This window comes from Rhinopithecus bieti, unplaced genomic scaffold, assembly GCF_001698545.2.
Source record: "Rhinopithecus bieti isolate Rb0 unplaced genomic scaffold, ASM169854v2 scaffold_2572, whole genome shotgun sequence".
Lineage (NCBI taxonomy): Eukaryota > Metazoa > Chordata > Mammalia > Primates > Cercopithecidae > Rhinopithecus > Rhinopithecus bieti.
Genome location: NW_016804595.1, coordinates 3,160,121 through 3,178,535, shown reverse-complemented (window position 1 = coordinate 3,178,535; position 18,415 = coordinate 3,160,121). Strand labels below are relative to the sequence as shown.

At 41.6% G+C, this 18,415-nt stretch overlaps 1 protein-coding gene across 4 annotated transcripts in view; it reads right to left on the bottom strand.

The window, feature by feature from the left end:
* Positions 1 to 1,183: 1,183 nt before the first annotated feature.
* The window catches only part of TEK (TEK receptor tyrosine kinase), a 125,137-nt gene continuing 107,905 nt past the window's right edge, over positions 1,184 to 18,415 (bottom strand). For all 4 annotated transcript variants that reach the window (XM_017869329.1, XM_017869331.1, XM_017869330.1 and 1 more), the window contains 7 exons: positions 16,764 to 16,954; positions 16,101 to 16,214; positions 13,437 to 13,507; positions 12,379 to 12,419; positions 11,471 to 11,567; positions 3,031 to 3,130; positions 1,184 to 2,194 (listed from right to left, as the gene is read on the bottom strand). In XM_017869329.1, the coding sequence (XP_017724818.1) occupies positions 2,120 to 2,194; positions 3,031 to 3,130; positions 11,471 to 11,567; positions 12,379 to 12,419; positions 13,437 to 13,507; positions 16,101 to 16,214; positions 16,764 to 16,954 (689 nt within the window). In that variant the 3' untranslated portion in view covers positions 1,184 to 2,119. The remainder of the gene's footprint in view (positions 2,195 to 3,030; positions 3,131 to 11,470; positions 11,568 to 12,378; positions 12,420 to 13,436; positions 13,508 to 16,100; positions 16,215 to 16,763; positions 16,955 to 18,415) is intronic.

Below are 18,415 nucleotides of genomic sequence, written 5' to 3'. Positions count from 1 at the left end.
ACCAGTGATGATGAGCATTTTTTCATGTGTCTGTTGGCTGTATGAATGTCTTCTTTTGAGAAATGTCTGTTCATATCCTTTGCCCACTTTTTGATGGGGTTGTTTGTTTTTTCTTGTATATTTGTTTGAGTTCTTTGTAGATTCTGGATATTAGCCCTTTGTCAGATGAGTAGATTGCAAAAATTTTCTCCAATTCTGTAGGTTGTCTGTTCACTCTGATGGTAGTTTCTTTTGCTGTGCAGAAGCTCTTTAGTTTGATTAGATCCCATTTGTCAATTCTCGCTTTTGTTGCCATTGCTTTTGGTGTTTTAGTCATGAAGTCTTTGCCCATGCATATGTCCTGAATGGTATGGCCTAGGTTTTCTTCTAGGGTTTTTATGTTTTCAGATCTTACATTTAAGTCTTTAATCCATCTTGAGTTAATTTTTGTATAAGGTGTAAGGGAAGGGATCCAGTTTTGGTTTTCTGCATATGGCTAGCCAGTTTTCCTAACACCATTCATTAAATAGGGAATCCTTTCTCCGTTGCTTGTTTTTGTCAGGTTTGTCAAAGATCAGATGGTTGTAGATGTGTGGTGTTATTCCTGAGGCCTCTGTTCTGTTCCATTGGTCTATGTATCTGTTTTGGTGCCAGTACCATGCTGTTTTGGTTACTGTAGCCTTGTAGTATAGTTTGAAGTCAGGTAGGGTGATACCTCCAATTTTGTTCTTTTGGCTTAGGATTGTCTTGGCTATGCAGGCTCTTTTTTGGTTCCATATAAAATTTAAAGTAGTTTTTTTCCAATTCTGTGAAGAAAGTCAATGGTAGCTTGATGGGGATAGCATCTTGTTTCTATCAATTACCCTATGGTAAAATTGGTTTCATTATATAGCACTGCAGTTTCCATGAACCTATTGATGACATTAAGTGAGGACTCTATTTAACATTGTAACATAATTAAAAGGAATTCCAATTCTAAGCCCTTGGTTCACACTAGAACACTCCCAAAGGTGTACTTCCTGTTGCAAGAAAAAGAACTAGGCAGTAGAACACTTCTAGGAGAATTTTCAATCTGGTGAGTTTCAGATTCCATATCTAGCGGAGTATACTCGCCAACTACTCTATGTGCTAGGGATGGATAATTTAAAGCACTTTTCTTTAAAGTATAATAAGGACATGTGGCAATAGCTATGAGACACACTCCTGGATGAGACGTGAGTAGGCAAGACATTTATTCACTCATGATATATCAGTGCAAAGTGTGCCTACAGTATACAAAGTAAACTCACAACTCATCAAAACTAAAACTTTTTACAATGTGCAATACATGTAGGGATATTAATTCAATATATAAATGTCACATGTCTCCCAAATGTCACCCAGGCTTTCTGTTATTTCTTAAAATACACAAGTCAATATTACCAGAGAGAAGAAAAGAAAAAAATCCCATTATTTTATCTTAAACTTATGTATACTTCTCTAAAGATTCTTAGGCTTGTAAGGAATGAGATTTAAGTCTATTTTTAGATGTTAGCATTCTGGACTGACTTGCAGGCTGTGGAAACACAAGACAGTTGTCACATGACTAAATGAAATGGGACTGGCTGCTACAGGCGAGGGATAAAATTGAGAGAAGAATCTGAGATTTTTCAGTCTCTTAAATATTAACCTATGTCTTGTTAGAATTCATATATTTCTCTCACTAAACCTGTGCTATCAGGGTCATTGTTAGGTTTATTAACAATATTTTACTTTGACACAGCAAAACATTTAATAGCATTCAATATAAAGGTAAATATCAAAATATCTAGGACAATAATGAGTTATGCATTATACTAATTGTACTCACGCCTTCCTGTGAAGTCCACATTTTTAAAAAAATATATTATTGCATATGAAACCACAAACAGGCATTCTGATTTCAGCACATTCTTACTCAAAACAGTATATACAGTCCTATTAGAGTCAGAGCATACTATACAGATCCATGCATGGGATCGATAGTGGTGAAGGTCCCAGGTGTACAGCACATGTGTACACTTCTATATCACATCTCGTGGCAGAGGCATGCTTTCTCAGCAGGTGTCAAGGGTCTCCCATGCCAGTGAAAGGGAAACAGAGGGCATACAGATGTTCTGTCCTAGGCCGCTTCTTCAGCAGAACAGTCAATTCCTGCATAAGTAAACTTCTCATAAAGCGTGGTATTCACGTAGGTCTGGAAGAATGAGAATGGTTCAGAGACGTAGGCTACTTTGATTCCATCTCTGCCAGGGGCAGTTACAGCACTACCTTGGTTTTCTGTGTTTCAACTCAAAATACTAAGCACTTGGGGGATACTTTTATGTCCTCGGTCCCTCTGTTGTATTTGATGACTTTCTTCCTAAAATGCATCCCCTTGCCTTCTGCAAGTAAGATTTCATACTGTATCCTCAGTTTCTGAGCTTGCCTTTCTCACAGTGTCTTATCGGTACCTCCTAATGTGTTCAGCTTCTCTCGGGTTCCTTCCCCTGTCTGAATCTCATCTTCACATCTCTCTGTGTGATCTCACCTGCATCTCTAGTTGAATTACCATTTGGGTTTTGACTATTTCTTTAAACTACATTTACTTTTCTTTTGACTCCCAGATCAGTATAGCCAACTAACTTCTAGAAATTTTTATGGAATTCCTGACCCTCCTCATAGTAACCTGCAGGTCAAGCTCTGTTGTCTACTTGCTGTGTGTCCTCAGTCAAGTCACCCACTTCTGAGTCTATTTCTTCATCTATAAAATTAAAAGGTCAGGCTATATGACTAAAATTCCTTCTAGCTCTAATAGGCTAATTCTGTGTGTTATTCCAGTGTGTACATGACTATATCCTGTATAGAAATCTTATTTCCCCCCAAAATTGTAACTTCTTCCAAGTTGCGGGGGTTGGGGGATATCCTTTGTTTCTATAATGCTTAGGGCCATGTCAAGAAGAACTTCTTCAATTGTTTCAATGTTTTTTATGAACCACCCTGGGCACATCAGGAATTCCAATTAAAGATCTCCTGCCTGACTTTAATACTCACCTTTCGTTCCTCCAACATTCTGTTTAAGGACACCAATATCTGGGCAAATGACGGCCTCTCATAAGGCTTCTCCCGCCAGCATTGTCTCATTAGATCAAACCTTCGAACGCAAAGAATTAAAGGGTTAATTCTATAACTGTGCTTCAGTCCTGGGCATGGCAGGAAAAGAGAAAAGAGAATGAAGCCAACCAATGCATGGTTATAAAGCTTAACTAGCAGAAGACAAAAGTACAGCATCTGGGAAGTTTCTACTAGGCCTCCCACCTCCCTAAGCAAGTCCCATTTCATCTCCCCATAGATTTAGTTCCTACCCTGGGTACTGTTTCTGCAGGATCTTGGTCTCAGCTATTACAATCATCTAGAAAGAACTGGGTATGTGTCTATAGCAGCATTTCCCTTGGAATGCTGCATCTTTCAAAATGTTATTGTCTCTTAAAAGGCCCATGCTCAAACTTGTAAAATGCCACCCATTGTATCCCCCTTTAAGAGGGAGGACTTTTAGAAGCACTGTCATTAAAACAAAGCCTGTCATTAAAAACAAAGCATGGACTCAATGTTCATGCCACCCAAAAATCATGTGTTGAAACCATGTGATGGTGTTTGAAGGTAGGTCCTTTGGAAGGTGATTAGGTCGTAAGGGTAGAACCCTCATGAATGGATTCGTGCCCTTACAGAAAAGGCCTCAAAGAGCTATTTTGCTCCTTGTACCACATGAGGACACAGCAGAAAGATGGCCATCTATGAACCAGGAAATGGCTCACGGCCACCAAATCTGCCAAGGCTTTCATCTTGGATTTCCCACCTTTCAGAACTGTGAGAAATACATCTCTGTTGTTTATAAGCCACCAAGTTTATGGTATTTTGTTACAGCAGTCGGAAATGACTAAAACAACAGGTTTAACACAAAGTTTCCAACTTAATTGGCCACAGAACTCCTTTCCCCTTGTATCATGTATTTATATCTTGCACAACACGTGAACATAGTTTGGGAAACACTGACTTAAGACAGTGCTTTCTCAATTGTGCTCAGAACTCCTCGTGTGATTAAAATGCAGATTTCTGGAACCTGCCCTAGACTTATAGAATTGATGACTGACAGTGGGGATCAAGAGCCCACATGCTGAACAAATGACTCCAGGGAACCCTATGTGCATAGAAGGCTATCAACCATTGGTTTAGGGTGTCATATCCCAGAACAGCTTATACTTTAACATAAGTTTCTTAAAGACTAAAAAATCTTCTCACCCCTTATGAAGTGAATCTCAAAAGGTAGAATTTTAGGGACTGTCTAGTGATGGTCCAACTATGTCCAGGTTTTTCCAGGATGGTATGTATGCTTCTTAGTCCAGTGATATTATTAACACCCTCCTTCACTCTTAGAAGTAGCCCCATTTAGACAATAAATTATTTGTTCAACCTAGAGCCTTGTAGTCTTCAGACATGCCAGTTAGCTTCTACCATGGATAGTGCTGGGAATGGTGGTATCACTACAGGTCATTATATTTCCCCTTGGAAAAAATCTTACTTTTGAAAGTAATCTTAGCAGAAGCAAGGTTTTAGGCAAGAAAATGTATCTTTATTTTTTTTTAATTTTTTTTATTATAAGTCCTGTGATACATGTGGAGAATGTGCAGGTTTGTTACATCTGTATACAAGTGCCATGGCGGTTTGCTGCACCCATCAACCCCTCATCTACATGAGGTATTTCTCCTAATGCTATCCTATCCCCCAACCTGCCGACAGGCCCTGGTGTGTGATGTTTCCTTCCCTGTGTCCATGTGTTCTCGCTGTTCAGTTCCCACTTATGAGTGAGAACATGTGGAGTTGGTTTTCTTTTGTTAGTTTCTAGCTTCATCCATGTCCCTGAAAAGGACATGAACTCATCCTTTCTTATGGCTGCATAGTATTCCATGGTATATATGTACCACATTTTCTTTATCCAGTTTATCATTGAACAGTGCCACAATAAACCTATGTGTGCATGTGTCTTTATAGTAGAATGATTTATAACCCTTTGGGTATATACCCAGTAATGGGATTGCTGGGACAAATGGTATTTCTGGTTCTAGATCCCTAAGGAATCGCCACACTGTCTTCCACAATGGTTGAACTAATTTACACTCCCACCAACAGTGTAAAAGTGTTCTTATTTCTCCACATCCTCTCCAGCATCTGTTGTTTCCTGACTTTTTAATGATCTCCACTCTAACTGGTGTGAGATGGTATCTCATTGTGGTTTTGATTTGCATTTCTCTAATGACCAGTGATGATGATCTTTTTTTTCATATGTTGGCTGCATAAATGTCTTCTTTTGAGAAGTGTCTGTCCATATCCTTTGCCCACTTTTTAATGGGGTTGTTTTTTTCTTGTAAATTTGTTGAAGTTCTTTGTGGGTTCTGGATATCAGTTCTTTGTCAGAAGGATAGATTGCAAACATTTTCTCCCATTCTGTAGGTTGCCTGTTCACTCTGATGATCGTTTCTTTTTACTGTGCAGAAGCTTTTTAGTTTAATTAGATCCCATTTGTCAATTTTGGCTTTTGTTGCCATTGCTTTTGGTGTTTTAGTCATGAAGTCTTTTGCCTGTGCCTATGTCCTGAATGGTATTGCCTAGGTTTTCTTCTAGGGTTTTTATGGTTTCAGATCTTACATTTAAGTCTTTAATCCATCTTGAGTTAATTTTTGTATAAGGTGTAAGGAAGAGGTCCAGTTTCAGTTTTCTGCATATGGCTAGCCAGTTTTCCCAACATCATTTATTAAATAGGGAATCCTTTCCCCATTGTTTTTGTCAGGTTTGTCAAAGACCAGATGGTTGTAGATGTGTGGTGTTATTCCTGAGGCCTCTGTCCTGTTTCTTTGGTATCTCTGTTTTGGTGCTAGTACCATGCTGTTTTGGTTATTGTAGCCTTCTAGTATAGTTTGAAGTCAGGCAGCGTGATGCCTTCAGTTTTGTTCTTTTTGCTTAGGATCATCTTGGCTATGCAGGCTCTTTTTTGGTTCCATATGAAATTTAAAGTAGTTTTATCTAATTCTGTGAAGAAAGTCAGTGATAGCTTGATAAGGATAGCACTGAATCTATAAATGACTTTGGGCAGTATGGCCATTTTCACAATGTTGATTCTTCCTATCCATGAGCTTGGAATGTTTTTCCATTTGTTTGTGTCCTCTTATTTCCTTGAGCAGTGGTTTGTAGTTCTCCTTGAAGAGGTCCTTCACATCCCTTGTAAGTTGTATTCCTAGGTATTTTATTCTCTTTGTAGCAGTTATGAATGGGAGTTGACTCATGATTTGGCTGTTTGTCTGTTATTGGTGTATTGGAATGCTGTGATTTTTGCACATTGATTTTGTGTCCTGAGACTTTGCTGAAGTTGCTTATCAGCTTAAAGAGATTTTGGGCTGAGACGATGGGGTTTTCTAAATCACAGTCAAGTCATCTGCAAACAGAGACAATTTGACTTCCTCTCTTCCTACTTGAATAACCTTATATCTTTCTCTTGCCTGATTGCCCTGTCCAGAACTTCCAATACTATGTTGATGAATAGGAGTGGTAAGGGAAGGCATCCTTGTCTTAGGCCAGTTTTCAAAGGGAATGCTTCCAGCTTTTTCCCATTCAGTATGATATTGGCTGTGGGTTTGTCATAAATAGCTCTTATTATTTTGAGATACATTCCATCAATACCTAGTTTACTGAGAGTTTTTAGCCGGAGGGGGTGTTGAATTTCCTTGAAGGCTTTTTTGCATCTATTGAGATAATCATGTGGTTTTTGTCATTGGTTCTGTTTCGATGATGAATTATGTTTATTGATTCACGTCTGTTGAACCAGCCTTGCATCCCAAGGATGAAGCCGACTTCATCATGATGGATAAGCTTTTTGATGTGCTGCTGGATTTGGTTTGCCAATATTTTATTGAGGATTTTCACATCAATGTTCATCAGGGATATTGGCCTGCAATTTTCTTTTTTGTTGTGTCTCTGCCAGGTTTTGGTATCAGGATGATGCTGACCTCATAAAATGAGTTAGTAAAGATGCCTCTTTTTCTATTGTTTGGAATAGTTTCACAAAGGATGGTACCAGCTCCTCTTTGTACCTCTGGTAGAATTCGGCTGTGAATCCACCTGGTCCTGGACACTTTTTAAGCTATTAATTACTGCCTCAATTTCAGAATTTTTATTGGTCTATTCAGGGATTTGACTTCTTCCTGGTTTAGACATAGGAGGGTGTATGTGTCCAGGAATTTATAGTATTCTCTCATGGTAGTTTGTATTTCTATGGGATTGGTGGTGATATCTCCTTTACCATTTTTTATTGCATCTATTTGATTCTTCTCCCTTTTCTTTATTAGTCTGGCTAGCAGTCTATTTTGTTGATCTTTTCAAAAAACCAGCTCCTGGATTCATTGATGTTTTTTAAGGATATTTTGTGTCTATCTCCTTCACTGCTGCTCTGATCTTAGTTATTTCTTGTCTTCTGCTAGCTTTTGAATTTGTTTGCTGTTGCTTCTCTAGTTCTTTTAATTGTGATGTTAGGGTGTCGATTTTAGGTCTTTCCTGCTTTCTCTGGTGGGCATTTAGTGCTATAAATGTCCCTCTACACACTGCTTTAAATGTGTCCCAGAGATTCTGGTATGTTTTGTCTTTGTTCTCACTGGTTTCAGAGAACATCTTTATTTCTGCCTTCATTTCGTTATTTACCCAGTAGTCATTCAGGAGCAGATTGTTCAGTTTCCATGTAATTGTGCGGTTTTGAGTGAGTTTCTTAATCCTGAGTTCTAATTTGATTGCTCTGTGGTCAGAGAGACTGTTAGGGTTTCCGTTCTTTTGGATTTGCTGAGGAATGTTTTACTTCCAATTATGTGGTCAATTTTAGAGTAACTGCAATGAGGTGCTGAGAAGAACATATATTCTGTTGATTTGGGGTGGAGAGTTCTGTAGATGTCTATTAGGTCCACTTGTTCCAGAGCTGAGTTCAAGTCCTGAATATCCTTGTTAATTTTCTGTTTTGTTGATCTGTCTAATATTGACAGTGGGGAGTTAAAGTCTCCCACTATTATGTGGCAGTCTAAGTCTCTAGGTAAGTCTCAAAGAACTTGCTTTATTAATCTGAGTGCTCCTGTATTGGGTACATATATATATATTTAGGATAGTTAGCTCTTCTTGTTGTATTGATCCCTTTACCATTATGTAATAGCCTTCTTTTTCTCTTTTGATCTTTGTTGGTTTAAAATCTGTTTTATCAGATGGCAACCCCTGCTTTTTTTTGCTTTCCATTTGCTTGGTAAATCTTCCTCCATCCCTTTATTCTGAGCCTGTGTGTGTGTGTGCGCACGTGAGATGGGTCTCCTGAATACAGCAGACTGATGGGTCTTGACTGTATCTTATTTCCCAGTCTGTGTCTTTTAGTTGGGGCATTCAGCCCATTTACATTTAAGGTTAATATTATTATGTGTGAATCTGATCCTGTCATTATGATGCTAGCTGGTTATTTTGCCTGTTAGTTGATGCAGTTTCTTTGTAGCATCCATGGTCTTTAGATTTTGGTATGTTTTTGCAGTGGCTGCTACCAGGTTTTCCTTTCCATATTAGTGCTTCCTTCCGGAGCTCTTGTAAGGCAAGCCTGGTGGTGACAAAATCCCTTAGCATTTGCTTGGCTGTAAAGGATTTATTTCTCCTTCACTTATGAAGCTTAGTTTGGCTGGATATGAAATTCTGGGTTGAAAATTCTTCTCTTTAAGAATGTTGAATACTGGCCCCCACTCTCTTCTGGCTTGCAGGGTTTCTACAGAGAGGTTCGCTGTTAGTCTGATGGGCTTCCCTTTGTGGGTAACCTGACCTTTCTCTGGCTGCACTTAACATGTTTTCTTTCATTTCAACCTTGATTAATCTGATGATTATGTGTCTTGGGGTTGTTCTTCTCGAGGAGTATCTTTGTGGTGTTCTCTGTATTTCCTCAGTTGAATGCTGACCAGTCTTACTAGGTTGGGGAAGTTCTCCTGGATAATATCCTGATGAGTGTTTTCCAACTTGGTTTCGTTCTCCCTGTCACTTTCAGCTACACCAATCAAACGTAGGTTTGGTCTTTTCACATAGTCCCATATTTCTTGGAGGCTTTGGTCATTCCTTTTCATTTTTTTCTCTAATCTTGTCTTCATGCTTTATTTAAGTTTATCTTCAGTATCTNCCTTGATTAATCTGATGATTATGTGTCTTGGGGTTGTTCTTCTCGAGGAGTATCTTTGTGGTGTTCTCTGTATTTCCTCAGTTGAATGCTGACCAGTCTTACTAGGTTGGGGAAGTTCTCCTGGATAATATCCTGATGAGTGTTTTCCAACTTGGTTTCGTTCTCCCTGTCACTTTCAGCTACACCAATCAAACGTAGGTTTGGTCTTTTCACATAGTCCCATATTTCTTGGAGGCTTTGGTCATTCCTTTTCATTTTTTTCTCTAATCTTGTCTTCATGCTTTATTTAAGTTTATCTTCAGTATCTGATATCCTTTCTTCCACTGGATCCATTCAGCTACTGATACTGTGTATGCTTCATGAAGTATTCATGCTGTGTTTTTTAGCTCCATCAGGTCATTTATGTTCTTCTCTAAACTGGTTATTCTAGTTGCAATTCGTCTAACCTTTTATCAACGTTCTTAGCTTCCTTGCATTGGGTTAGAATATGCTCCTTTAGCTTGAAGGAGGTTGTTATTACCCACCTTCTGAAGCCTACTTCTGTCAATTTGTCAAACTCATTCTCCATTCAGTTTTGTTCCCTTGCTGGCGAGGAGTTGTGATCCTTTGGAGGAGAAGGGGCATTCTGGTGTTTGGAATTTTCAGCCTTTTTGCACTGGTTTCCCCCCCTTTTTGTGGATTTATCTACCTGTGATCTTCGGTTGGGGTTTTGGTGTGGAGGTCCTGTTTGTTTTCCTTCTGACAGGCCCCTCTGCTGAAGGTCTGCTGGAGTTGGCTGGAGGTCCACTCCAGACCCTGTCTGCCTGGGTAGCACTAGCAGAGGCTGCAGAACAACAAAGATCGCTGCCTGTTCCTTCCTATGGAAGGTCTGTCCCAGAGGGGCACTTGCCAGATGCCAGCCAGTGCTCTCCTGTAGGAGGTGTCTTGTCAACCCCTGCTGGGCTAGGAGGTATCTCCCAGTCAGGAGGCACAGGGGTCAGGGACCCACTTGAGGAGGCAGTTTGTCCCTTAGCAGAGCTCGAGTGCTGTGCTGGGAGATCTGGTGCTCTCTTCAGAGGTGGCAGGCAGGAACATTTAAGTCTGCTGAAGCTACGCCAATAGCGGCCCCTACCACTAGGTACTTTGTCCCAGGGAGATGGGAGTTTTATCTATAAGCCCTTGACTGGTGCTGCTGCCTTTCTTTCAGAGATGCCCTGCCCAGAGAGCAGGAACCTAGAGACGCAGTGGCTTTGCAGAGCTTGGTGGGCTCTGCCCAGTTTGAACTTCCCTGGGGCTTTGTTTACACTGTGAGGAGAAAACAGCCTACTCAAGCTTCAGTAATCAGGGATACCCTTCCCCCAACCAAGCTGGAGCATCCCAGGTTGACTTCATACTGCTGTGCTGGCAGCAAAGAATTTAAAGCCAGTGGATCTTAGCTGGGTGGGATCCACTGAGCTAGACCACTTGGCTCCCTGGCTTCAGCTCCCTTTCCAGGGGAGTGAATGGTTCTGTCTCACTGGTGTTCCAGGTGCCACTGGGGCAAGGAAAAAAAGCTTAAAAAAAAAAAAAAAAAAAACTCCTGCAGCTAGCTCAGTGTCTCCCTAAACGGCCACCCAGTTTTGTGCTTGTAACCCATGGCCCTGTTGGCATAGGCACCAGAGGGAATCTCCTCTTCTGCGGGTTGCAAAGACAGTGGGAAAAGCTTAGTATCTGGGCTGGAATGCACCATTCCTCCCAGCGGAGTTCCTCGACCCCTTGTACTTCCTGGGTGAGGTGACACCCCACCCTGCTTCAGCTCACCCTCCATGGGCTGCACCCACTTTCTAACCAGTCCCAATGAGATGAGCTGGGTACCTCAGTTGGAAATGCAGAAATCACTTGCCTTCTGAGTTGATCTCGCTGGGAACTGCAGACCAGAGCTGTTCCCTTTCAGCCATCTTGCCAGCCCAAAAATGTATCTTTCTTAATGAACAGCTTTGAAATCTTAATGAAAACTTCACGAATTTATTTCAGGATTTTCTGCATTTGTTGCCCTTCCTCATTTCAACCTTCCCGAGAGTCATTAAATGCCTCCTAAATTTCTATGCCTGTAAAGCGAATACTCCTTGTGTACTACATAACAGTATTAGTATTGGGAACCCCCCACTTTTATTCACCTATTTGGGATCTCTGTGTGTAGGTGTTTGTGTATACCAGCTGACTTTGTTAAAGTCAGCTAGCCCCAGAAACACACAAGAGGAAGGAAGGTAAGACAAAATAGCCCCAGGATGAGGCGTGACTTACACCTCATCATCACAGTTCAGGGGTTTCTCCAGTCTGTAGCCCTGGGGCAGCTTCTCATAGAGTTCTGCACAAGTCATCCCGCAGTAGGGTGTGCCTCCTGGAAGACAAACAGTGCCACCCTAAGTCCTCTCTGGCATGAAAAGCAATGCTTCCTGTCCAGGGGTTCTAAAGCTAAGGGGCCAGGAGGAAGACATGGTATGTCACAGGAGAGTGAACACGCTGCATGCCTCTCTTGGCAAACCCACCACTCACCAAAACTGGACTTACACTACAGAGTATGCCAAAGCATCATCATTGCTTCAGGGGAAGGAAGCACCCCTGGCTTCCACAGTTCAGTGCCAATTCTCTTCCCTAAGTCTCCCCACACACAGCACATCTATTATACCAATAATATTAACCTTTTTTTCTGAGATACATGTGCAAAACGTGCAGGTTTGTCACATAGATATACATGTGCCATGGTGGTCTGCTGCACCTATTGACCCATCATCTAGGTTTGAAGCCCCGCATGCATTAGGTATTTGTCCTTATTCTCTCCTTCCCCCCGACAGGCCTTGGTGTGTGATGTTCCCCTCCCTGTGTTCACATGTTATTATTGTTCAACTCCCACTTATGAGTGAGAACATGTGGTGTTTGGTTTTCTGTTCCTGTGTTAGTTTGCTGAGGAGGATGGTTTCCAGCTGCATCCATGTCCCTGCAAAGGACGTGAACTCATTCTTTTTGATGGCTGCATAGTATTCCATGGTGTATATGTACCACATTAAAAAGCATGAAGATTAAAATTATTACCTTTCTGTGTAGTGCCTTCTAGTTTTTTAAAATATGCAATATTGATAAAGCTAGGATCAGTATACATGAAATTGTTATATATTTTCTGGCATGTATATTTTAACATAGATGATACTCACCTAAGCTGACAATCTCCCATAGTAACACACCATAGGACCATCTGCAGGAGGGACAAGTGTGAAACCAACAATCAGCAAACAGAGTCACCACTCATTTTCCTGCCCCCAAAGCCAGGGAGACCCACCCTTTCTGAGAAAACGAAATGTTACATGTCTACATCCTAGGATAGTCCCTTGCACACAGTATGGGTTTCTCTCCTCTTAGCTCAACAGAAGGGTTACAACAAAGAAATAGTGTTCACTTTGCCAGAGCCCCCAAATCACTTTAACTAGAGACTCCAAGGTGGTACTGTCCAAAACAGATGAAATTTGTTTTAGAGCTTGACAGATCTGAGTTAAATCCAATTTCTGCCATCCAATACTTATGTGACCTGGAAAAAGTTGCTGAACCTCTTGGGACCTCTTAGTATATTCTTACAAAAGTGGGGACAATAATCCCTGGCTCAAAGTTATGCAGAGAAACATAAAAATCACCTTGCACACAGTGAGGACACAGCAATTGCCCACCCCCTCTTCATCCCCAGGCATCAGCAAAACCCCTTGGACAAGTCAGCACCACCCTCGCAGCCTGGATTTTTCATCCTGGAAATGGGGTGCAAGGCAAGATGACCTAAATCTCAAGCCACCCCTTCCTTCCACCGCCAGCCTCTGATGCATCACTGCAGGTTGCAAGTAGAGACGCCCCCCACTGTCTGGCCTTATTTTGTCCCCAGCAGCTATTCTGGATTGTTTCCTCTGATCTAGGTCTGGGAGAGGAGCCACAGGAAGGCCAGTATGTCCCTTCTTCCTGTTGTGTCCAAGAATTCACAACTCGAAGCACAATGCAGAATACACAACTTCAGTATGCAGAGGGAAACCCAAAACCTGCCACCAGTGATTCTGCACTCTGGAAACTGTCTACTCTGCGGCTTTCTTCTGTTACTTTATTTCCTGGGTTTTTTGGTTACCTTTGTTCTTGAGAGGTACAGGACATTCCTGCTTCTTTTTAAAACCTCTGTCAACTATATATGTTTCTGGGAGGGAAAAAAAAATCCCTTGGCAATAAGCAGCTTACTCACACATCACTGTTGGTTGTGTACACACTGTAATTCAGTGACTCGATGGCCATCCAGCGCACTGGGAGCCTTCCCTGGAGAGAACAAAGTGAGATGTCACTTAAGTGGGACAGGGTCTTTGAGGCTCTCAGCCTGCCTGAGCTGTAGCTCCACAAAGCCCGTCGGGAACCTCATAGGCAGGGCAGACTCAGACATCATTGCTTTGTGTATGTCCCAGCTACATGTGTGTTTTCAAATTTCAAAACATGCAAATAGCGTAAGTCCTATTTATCTTCAGGGTTCAGCAGTTTTATATGAATTGACGTGTGAGTGTGCACACATGGTAGTCGGTCATTCCTTACTCACCTTATAGCCCTCAGAGGCACTCTGAGGTTTGAAAGGGGAGACAGGCATAGACACTGAGTGAGAAGGTAACTGTATTAATAATGTGGAAAAGGGAAATGGAGGCACTGGGGTAGGGTGAAGAGAACAACTGTGCCTGGAGATGATGGAAGGAGATTCTCCAGAGGACGGGACATCCCAGCATGGTTCTGTAAGACGTTTAGGTGTCATTAGGTGGATGGGAGAGGAAAGAGCATCTCTAGACAAGAGGAACAGTGTGTATATATAACAGTAGAGATTGAGATGATTTGTAGCTTACATAGTGTAGTTTACGTTGGGTTTGGAGACACATACCGATACTTTGGATGCTGGTCCTGACTACCTCCAGGCTGTCCCCATATCTTGGCTTACTGATCCCAGGCTAGGCAAAATGAGATGTGCCTGGATGTTGTAAAGCTTGACTTTAAAGTTTTATTCCTGGTTTCCTCAAAGTCGCTATGATTTGGGGCTCCCTTCCTATCTACTCATTCAAGAATCATAAGGTTGGTCATCAAGAGGTTGATTCCTCCCTCCCAGAGATTTGTCCAAACTTGCTACACTGCATCCTTCTTGCAGGGAACTTGCTCCTCTCCAATCCTTCTTTCTTCCCCCTTCCCTCAACCTGGCCCTTTCCTCCCCAGCCCCAAGGTGTTTAGTCTATTGTAAGATCGAGTTGAGCCCTGATAGGTGCTCTCCCCCTGTAAATAACCCCAGTCTTGCAGAAATCACTGCCCTTTATGAAATGCCAAGCAAACCCATGCTAGTCTTGGGGAGCTGAGGAGAGCATCCAAATAGAATGGGTAGGTTGTGGGGTTAACCTGTGTTATCCCTCCACCTTCTCACCCAGGGTACCCACATCCCCCAAGCACTGGAGTAAAGCAAGGAAAAGGATTTCAGGAAGGAGATTTGAGGACACCAGGTGGTCAGGGAGGAGTTGGGAGAGCTGGAGTAGGTAGGTGAGTGATGGATTCTGCTTCTTTAAGAAAACAAGTCCACCCCTGCTCCAGAGAAGCATCTGCCTTGAGTGGGTCTGAAAAGGTTAGGGAGAAAAGCATCACCTGGAAGCCAGCCCTCAGGGAAGCACAGGTGGCTTCTGAAAGTGCTATGTTGATAAGCATGCAGGGCCCTCGAAGAGCCAAAGGGACCCCACTTCACACCCTCATCAGAAAAGAGAGTGCAAAGATCCAAAATGATTATGTTCACTGTGGTTGTAGCTGTGTGCAAGGATGTATGCTGTGGAAGGCGATAAGCCAAAAATGAAAAAAATATATATGCCAAGGTGGTGAATTATGGGTGATTTCCTTTCAAAATGTTCTTGAGTATTGTTTTATCTTCTCAGTAACTAAATAAGTGTGATGAAAATAAAGGAAGCCTGGAATTGAGAATAAATACAGGAACCTGAGCCTTCCTAAGAGAAAATTTGGTGTGCCCACAAAAACAAAAAGACTGCCTATATCTCATGACAACTGGAGCCATCCCAGGAAAGCTGGGCCAAAGTAATGTTCATCAGACCTAAAAAAGGGAGAGCCATCCACCAGAGTAGATCAGAGTAGATCTGCCAGACACATGGAAAGGCTGCAAGGCTTGTCATCCCTGAGGCCCTGCGTTCTGCCCACCCAAGGAAAACAGAGGATGGTGACATTTCCTCCACACAGCTCTAACATGCAGGGATGTGGTACTTCTAGGACTATGTGATTCTAGACTGGGCACCAAAAGCAGAATGAGTATCTCTCTTCCTCTAAGACTGTATGGTTAGGTTCTCCCGCAATCTTGTACTTAAAATATTACTGTTTGGGAGAGTAGATTTTGGGCTTGAACAGTGACCACTGAAGTTTCAGTGAAGAGAGAAATCTTAGATGAGCCTGTAGAAGTTACGAATTTCTCTCTGGCGCCTCCTGGTGATTTAGAAATCATTTAGTTTGTTTCCTTGATTTTTGGAAAATATGTTAATCTTTTTCCTTGCTGCATCGGCTGTCCATGAAAGGGGATTGTGCAAGCTCCTCAGAGGTTTCTGAGTGAGATGCCTTGGGGTCTGAACTGGATAGAACCAAGACCCCAAACCACTAGGCTTGAATATTCAATCACTTGGTCACACATGACAGTGCCTTCTTCATTAGTAATACAGACGCTGCAACCATGTTAGGAACGAACATTTAGAAAGAATGTTTCCCAGGGCACACAGTATCTACTGGGACACACAGTCAGATGCTTTAGTCACCACAGAGCACCGACAGTCTCAGAAGCGACATCAGGAGAGCGGGGAGTACCTTGGAAAGGATGCGATCAGTGTCCGTGTCCTGTACTTACCATTGTCTTTTTCACATACACCTCTTGACCTCGGGACAATCCAAAATCTGCTATTTTTGCCACATAGTTTTCACCAACTAAAATGTTTCTGGCAGCCAGATCCCTGTGGATAAACTGAAAGTTTTGAAAACATTATGTATTTTCAGTCTAATGAAAGCCCCAGGGCTGAAAACTTTGGGGAATAGGAAAGAAAACAATAGCATAAAAAAGGATTTTAAAAAGGCACAATCCAGTTCCCCTTAAAGTTCCCCTCCAAAATTCCCTGGTAATGGAATGGATTCTGCCGAATGACACACCACATCTTGGCAGAAGATTTTCAGAAAATGAACAAATAAAAAACACAGGTTGTTAAATCCTCCAGCTGTAATGTAGCGTGTGTCTGTTGCTGCACATGATTTAGAGGCAAACCAGGCTAAGAGAGCTTAAGGTACCTCGCTACATCTTATGAAAATTATGAAATTTTCACAATTATGAAAATTGCTAGATAAACATATTGTCAGTATTAATTTTTATTTAAATAGATGGACTATTCACAAAGAGATTAAAATGAGGGAGATTTTAAGGAGTTAAAGAAGAGAGGTTGACAGACCCTACAAATATTGAAACTGACTTTAGAGGGCACTCCAGAGGAAAGATATTCAAAGCGAGTTCCTCTAAACAAACCTGTTTTTGGCTCAGGTAGTCCATGCCCCGGGCCACGTCGGCAGCAAAGTGGAGGAGCTGCTGGGAGGACAATGTGGACGCAGTGCTATTGGCAATAGCGAACGCTGGGTCCGTCTCCAGCACACGGCTCTTGCGCAGGAAGTCCAGAAGGTTTCCATGGGGCGCATACTCAATGGCTAGGTACAAGTAGCCTGTGGGGAAGGAAGAGAGCATTGACTCATCAGTGGCCCTAAACAGCTGTGACATTTAAGAGATGTGCTGTGGGAATTGCCTATAAACTCCATTTTGTCTAAACAAAACACATCTAGTAACACCACCGAGGGAACACTGGGGGACAGGAGGAAGATAGGTGACATCCTCCTCCAATACTCAAGGGGGGCCAGGCTGGAACGCTTGGTTTTGCTCCTTCCCACTCCCTCTCCATTCCTTCCAAACGTGCACTCACACAGAGGGCTTCCTGAAATGCTTTTACCCAGTCAGTAATACCAGTAGATGAGTCAAAGCACTGTCTTCCAGATCTCAGACACGTTCTTCACATCACCTTTTCATTTGCATTCCATTTTGATCAAGGAGCTAATATGAGCCAGGCATGTTATTCCAGTCTGCCTCTAGCTATTCCGGAGGCTGTTATTATTTTTAAACAATTAAATATCTGTGTGGAAGGAGCCACGACATGTAACTTTCCTCTCCTGCCTTCTACTCCTCCTTAAAACCCATACTAAGCCACCATATTGCTGATTGGGTCTCTGGTCACCAGAAGTTAGTTTCAAAGATTGCATTTTGCTTCAAGAAACCAGAAAACTCAAGCTTTTAGGAAACAATAAAACAATAGTTCCTAGAAAACCTGTGGTTCATTGTCACTTTTTTGTTCCAAATCATTTTCTCTTTTTTTTTTTTTAATAAAAGTTATTTGCCCAGTTTTGCTACTTTTGTTTTCTTGGAATTTTAAAAAATAAATTATCCCCTTACAAAATTTTTTTAAAGGGAATTTACTTTGCTAAAACATTGACATTTATACCTAGTAAAATGTAAAGTTATTTTACTGTTTTTTAAAGAATTTTTTGGGTAAACCACGTATTCAAAATGTTGTATGAATTAGAACTTGAAGCCCAGTGCAGTGGCTCACACTTGTAATCCCAGCACTCTGGGAGGCCAAGGTAGATGGACTGCTTGAGCCCAGGAATTTGAGACCAGCCTGGGCAGTATACTGAGACCTAATCTCTACAAAAAATAAAAATAAAATAAAAATTAGCCAAGCATGGTGGTGCATCCCTGTAGTCCCAGCTACTTGGGAGTACTAGGCTGAAGTGGGAGGATTGCTTGAGCCCAGGGAAGAGGAGGTTGCAGTAGGCTGATGTTGTGCTACTACACTGCAGACTGGGCAACAGAGTGAGACCCAGTCTCAAAAAAAGAAAGCTTGAAAGATATTCTAAGAAATTGAAATTCTAACAAAAAAAGAAATCTTCTAGTATTGAATCCTGTTGCACTATAATGAAAGTTAGACCTAAATTATGGTCTACATGTGCTTTCTCACATCTTTGCTGAATTATTCTAAAATAATTTTAATATCTATTAATAAAGATAAATTAAGGTAAATAATTTAGTGTGTGTGTGTATATATATATATATATATATATGTATATATATTTTGA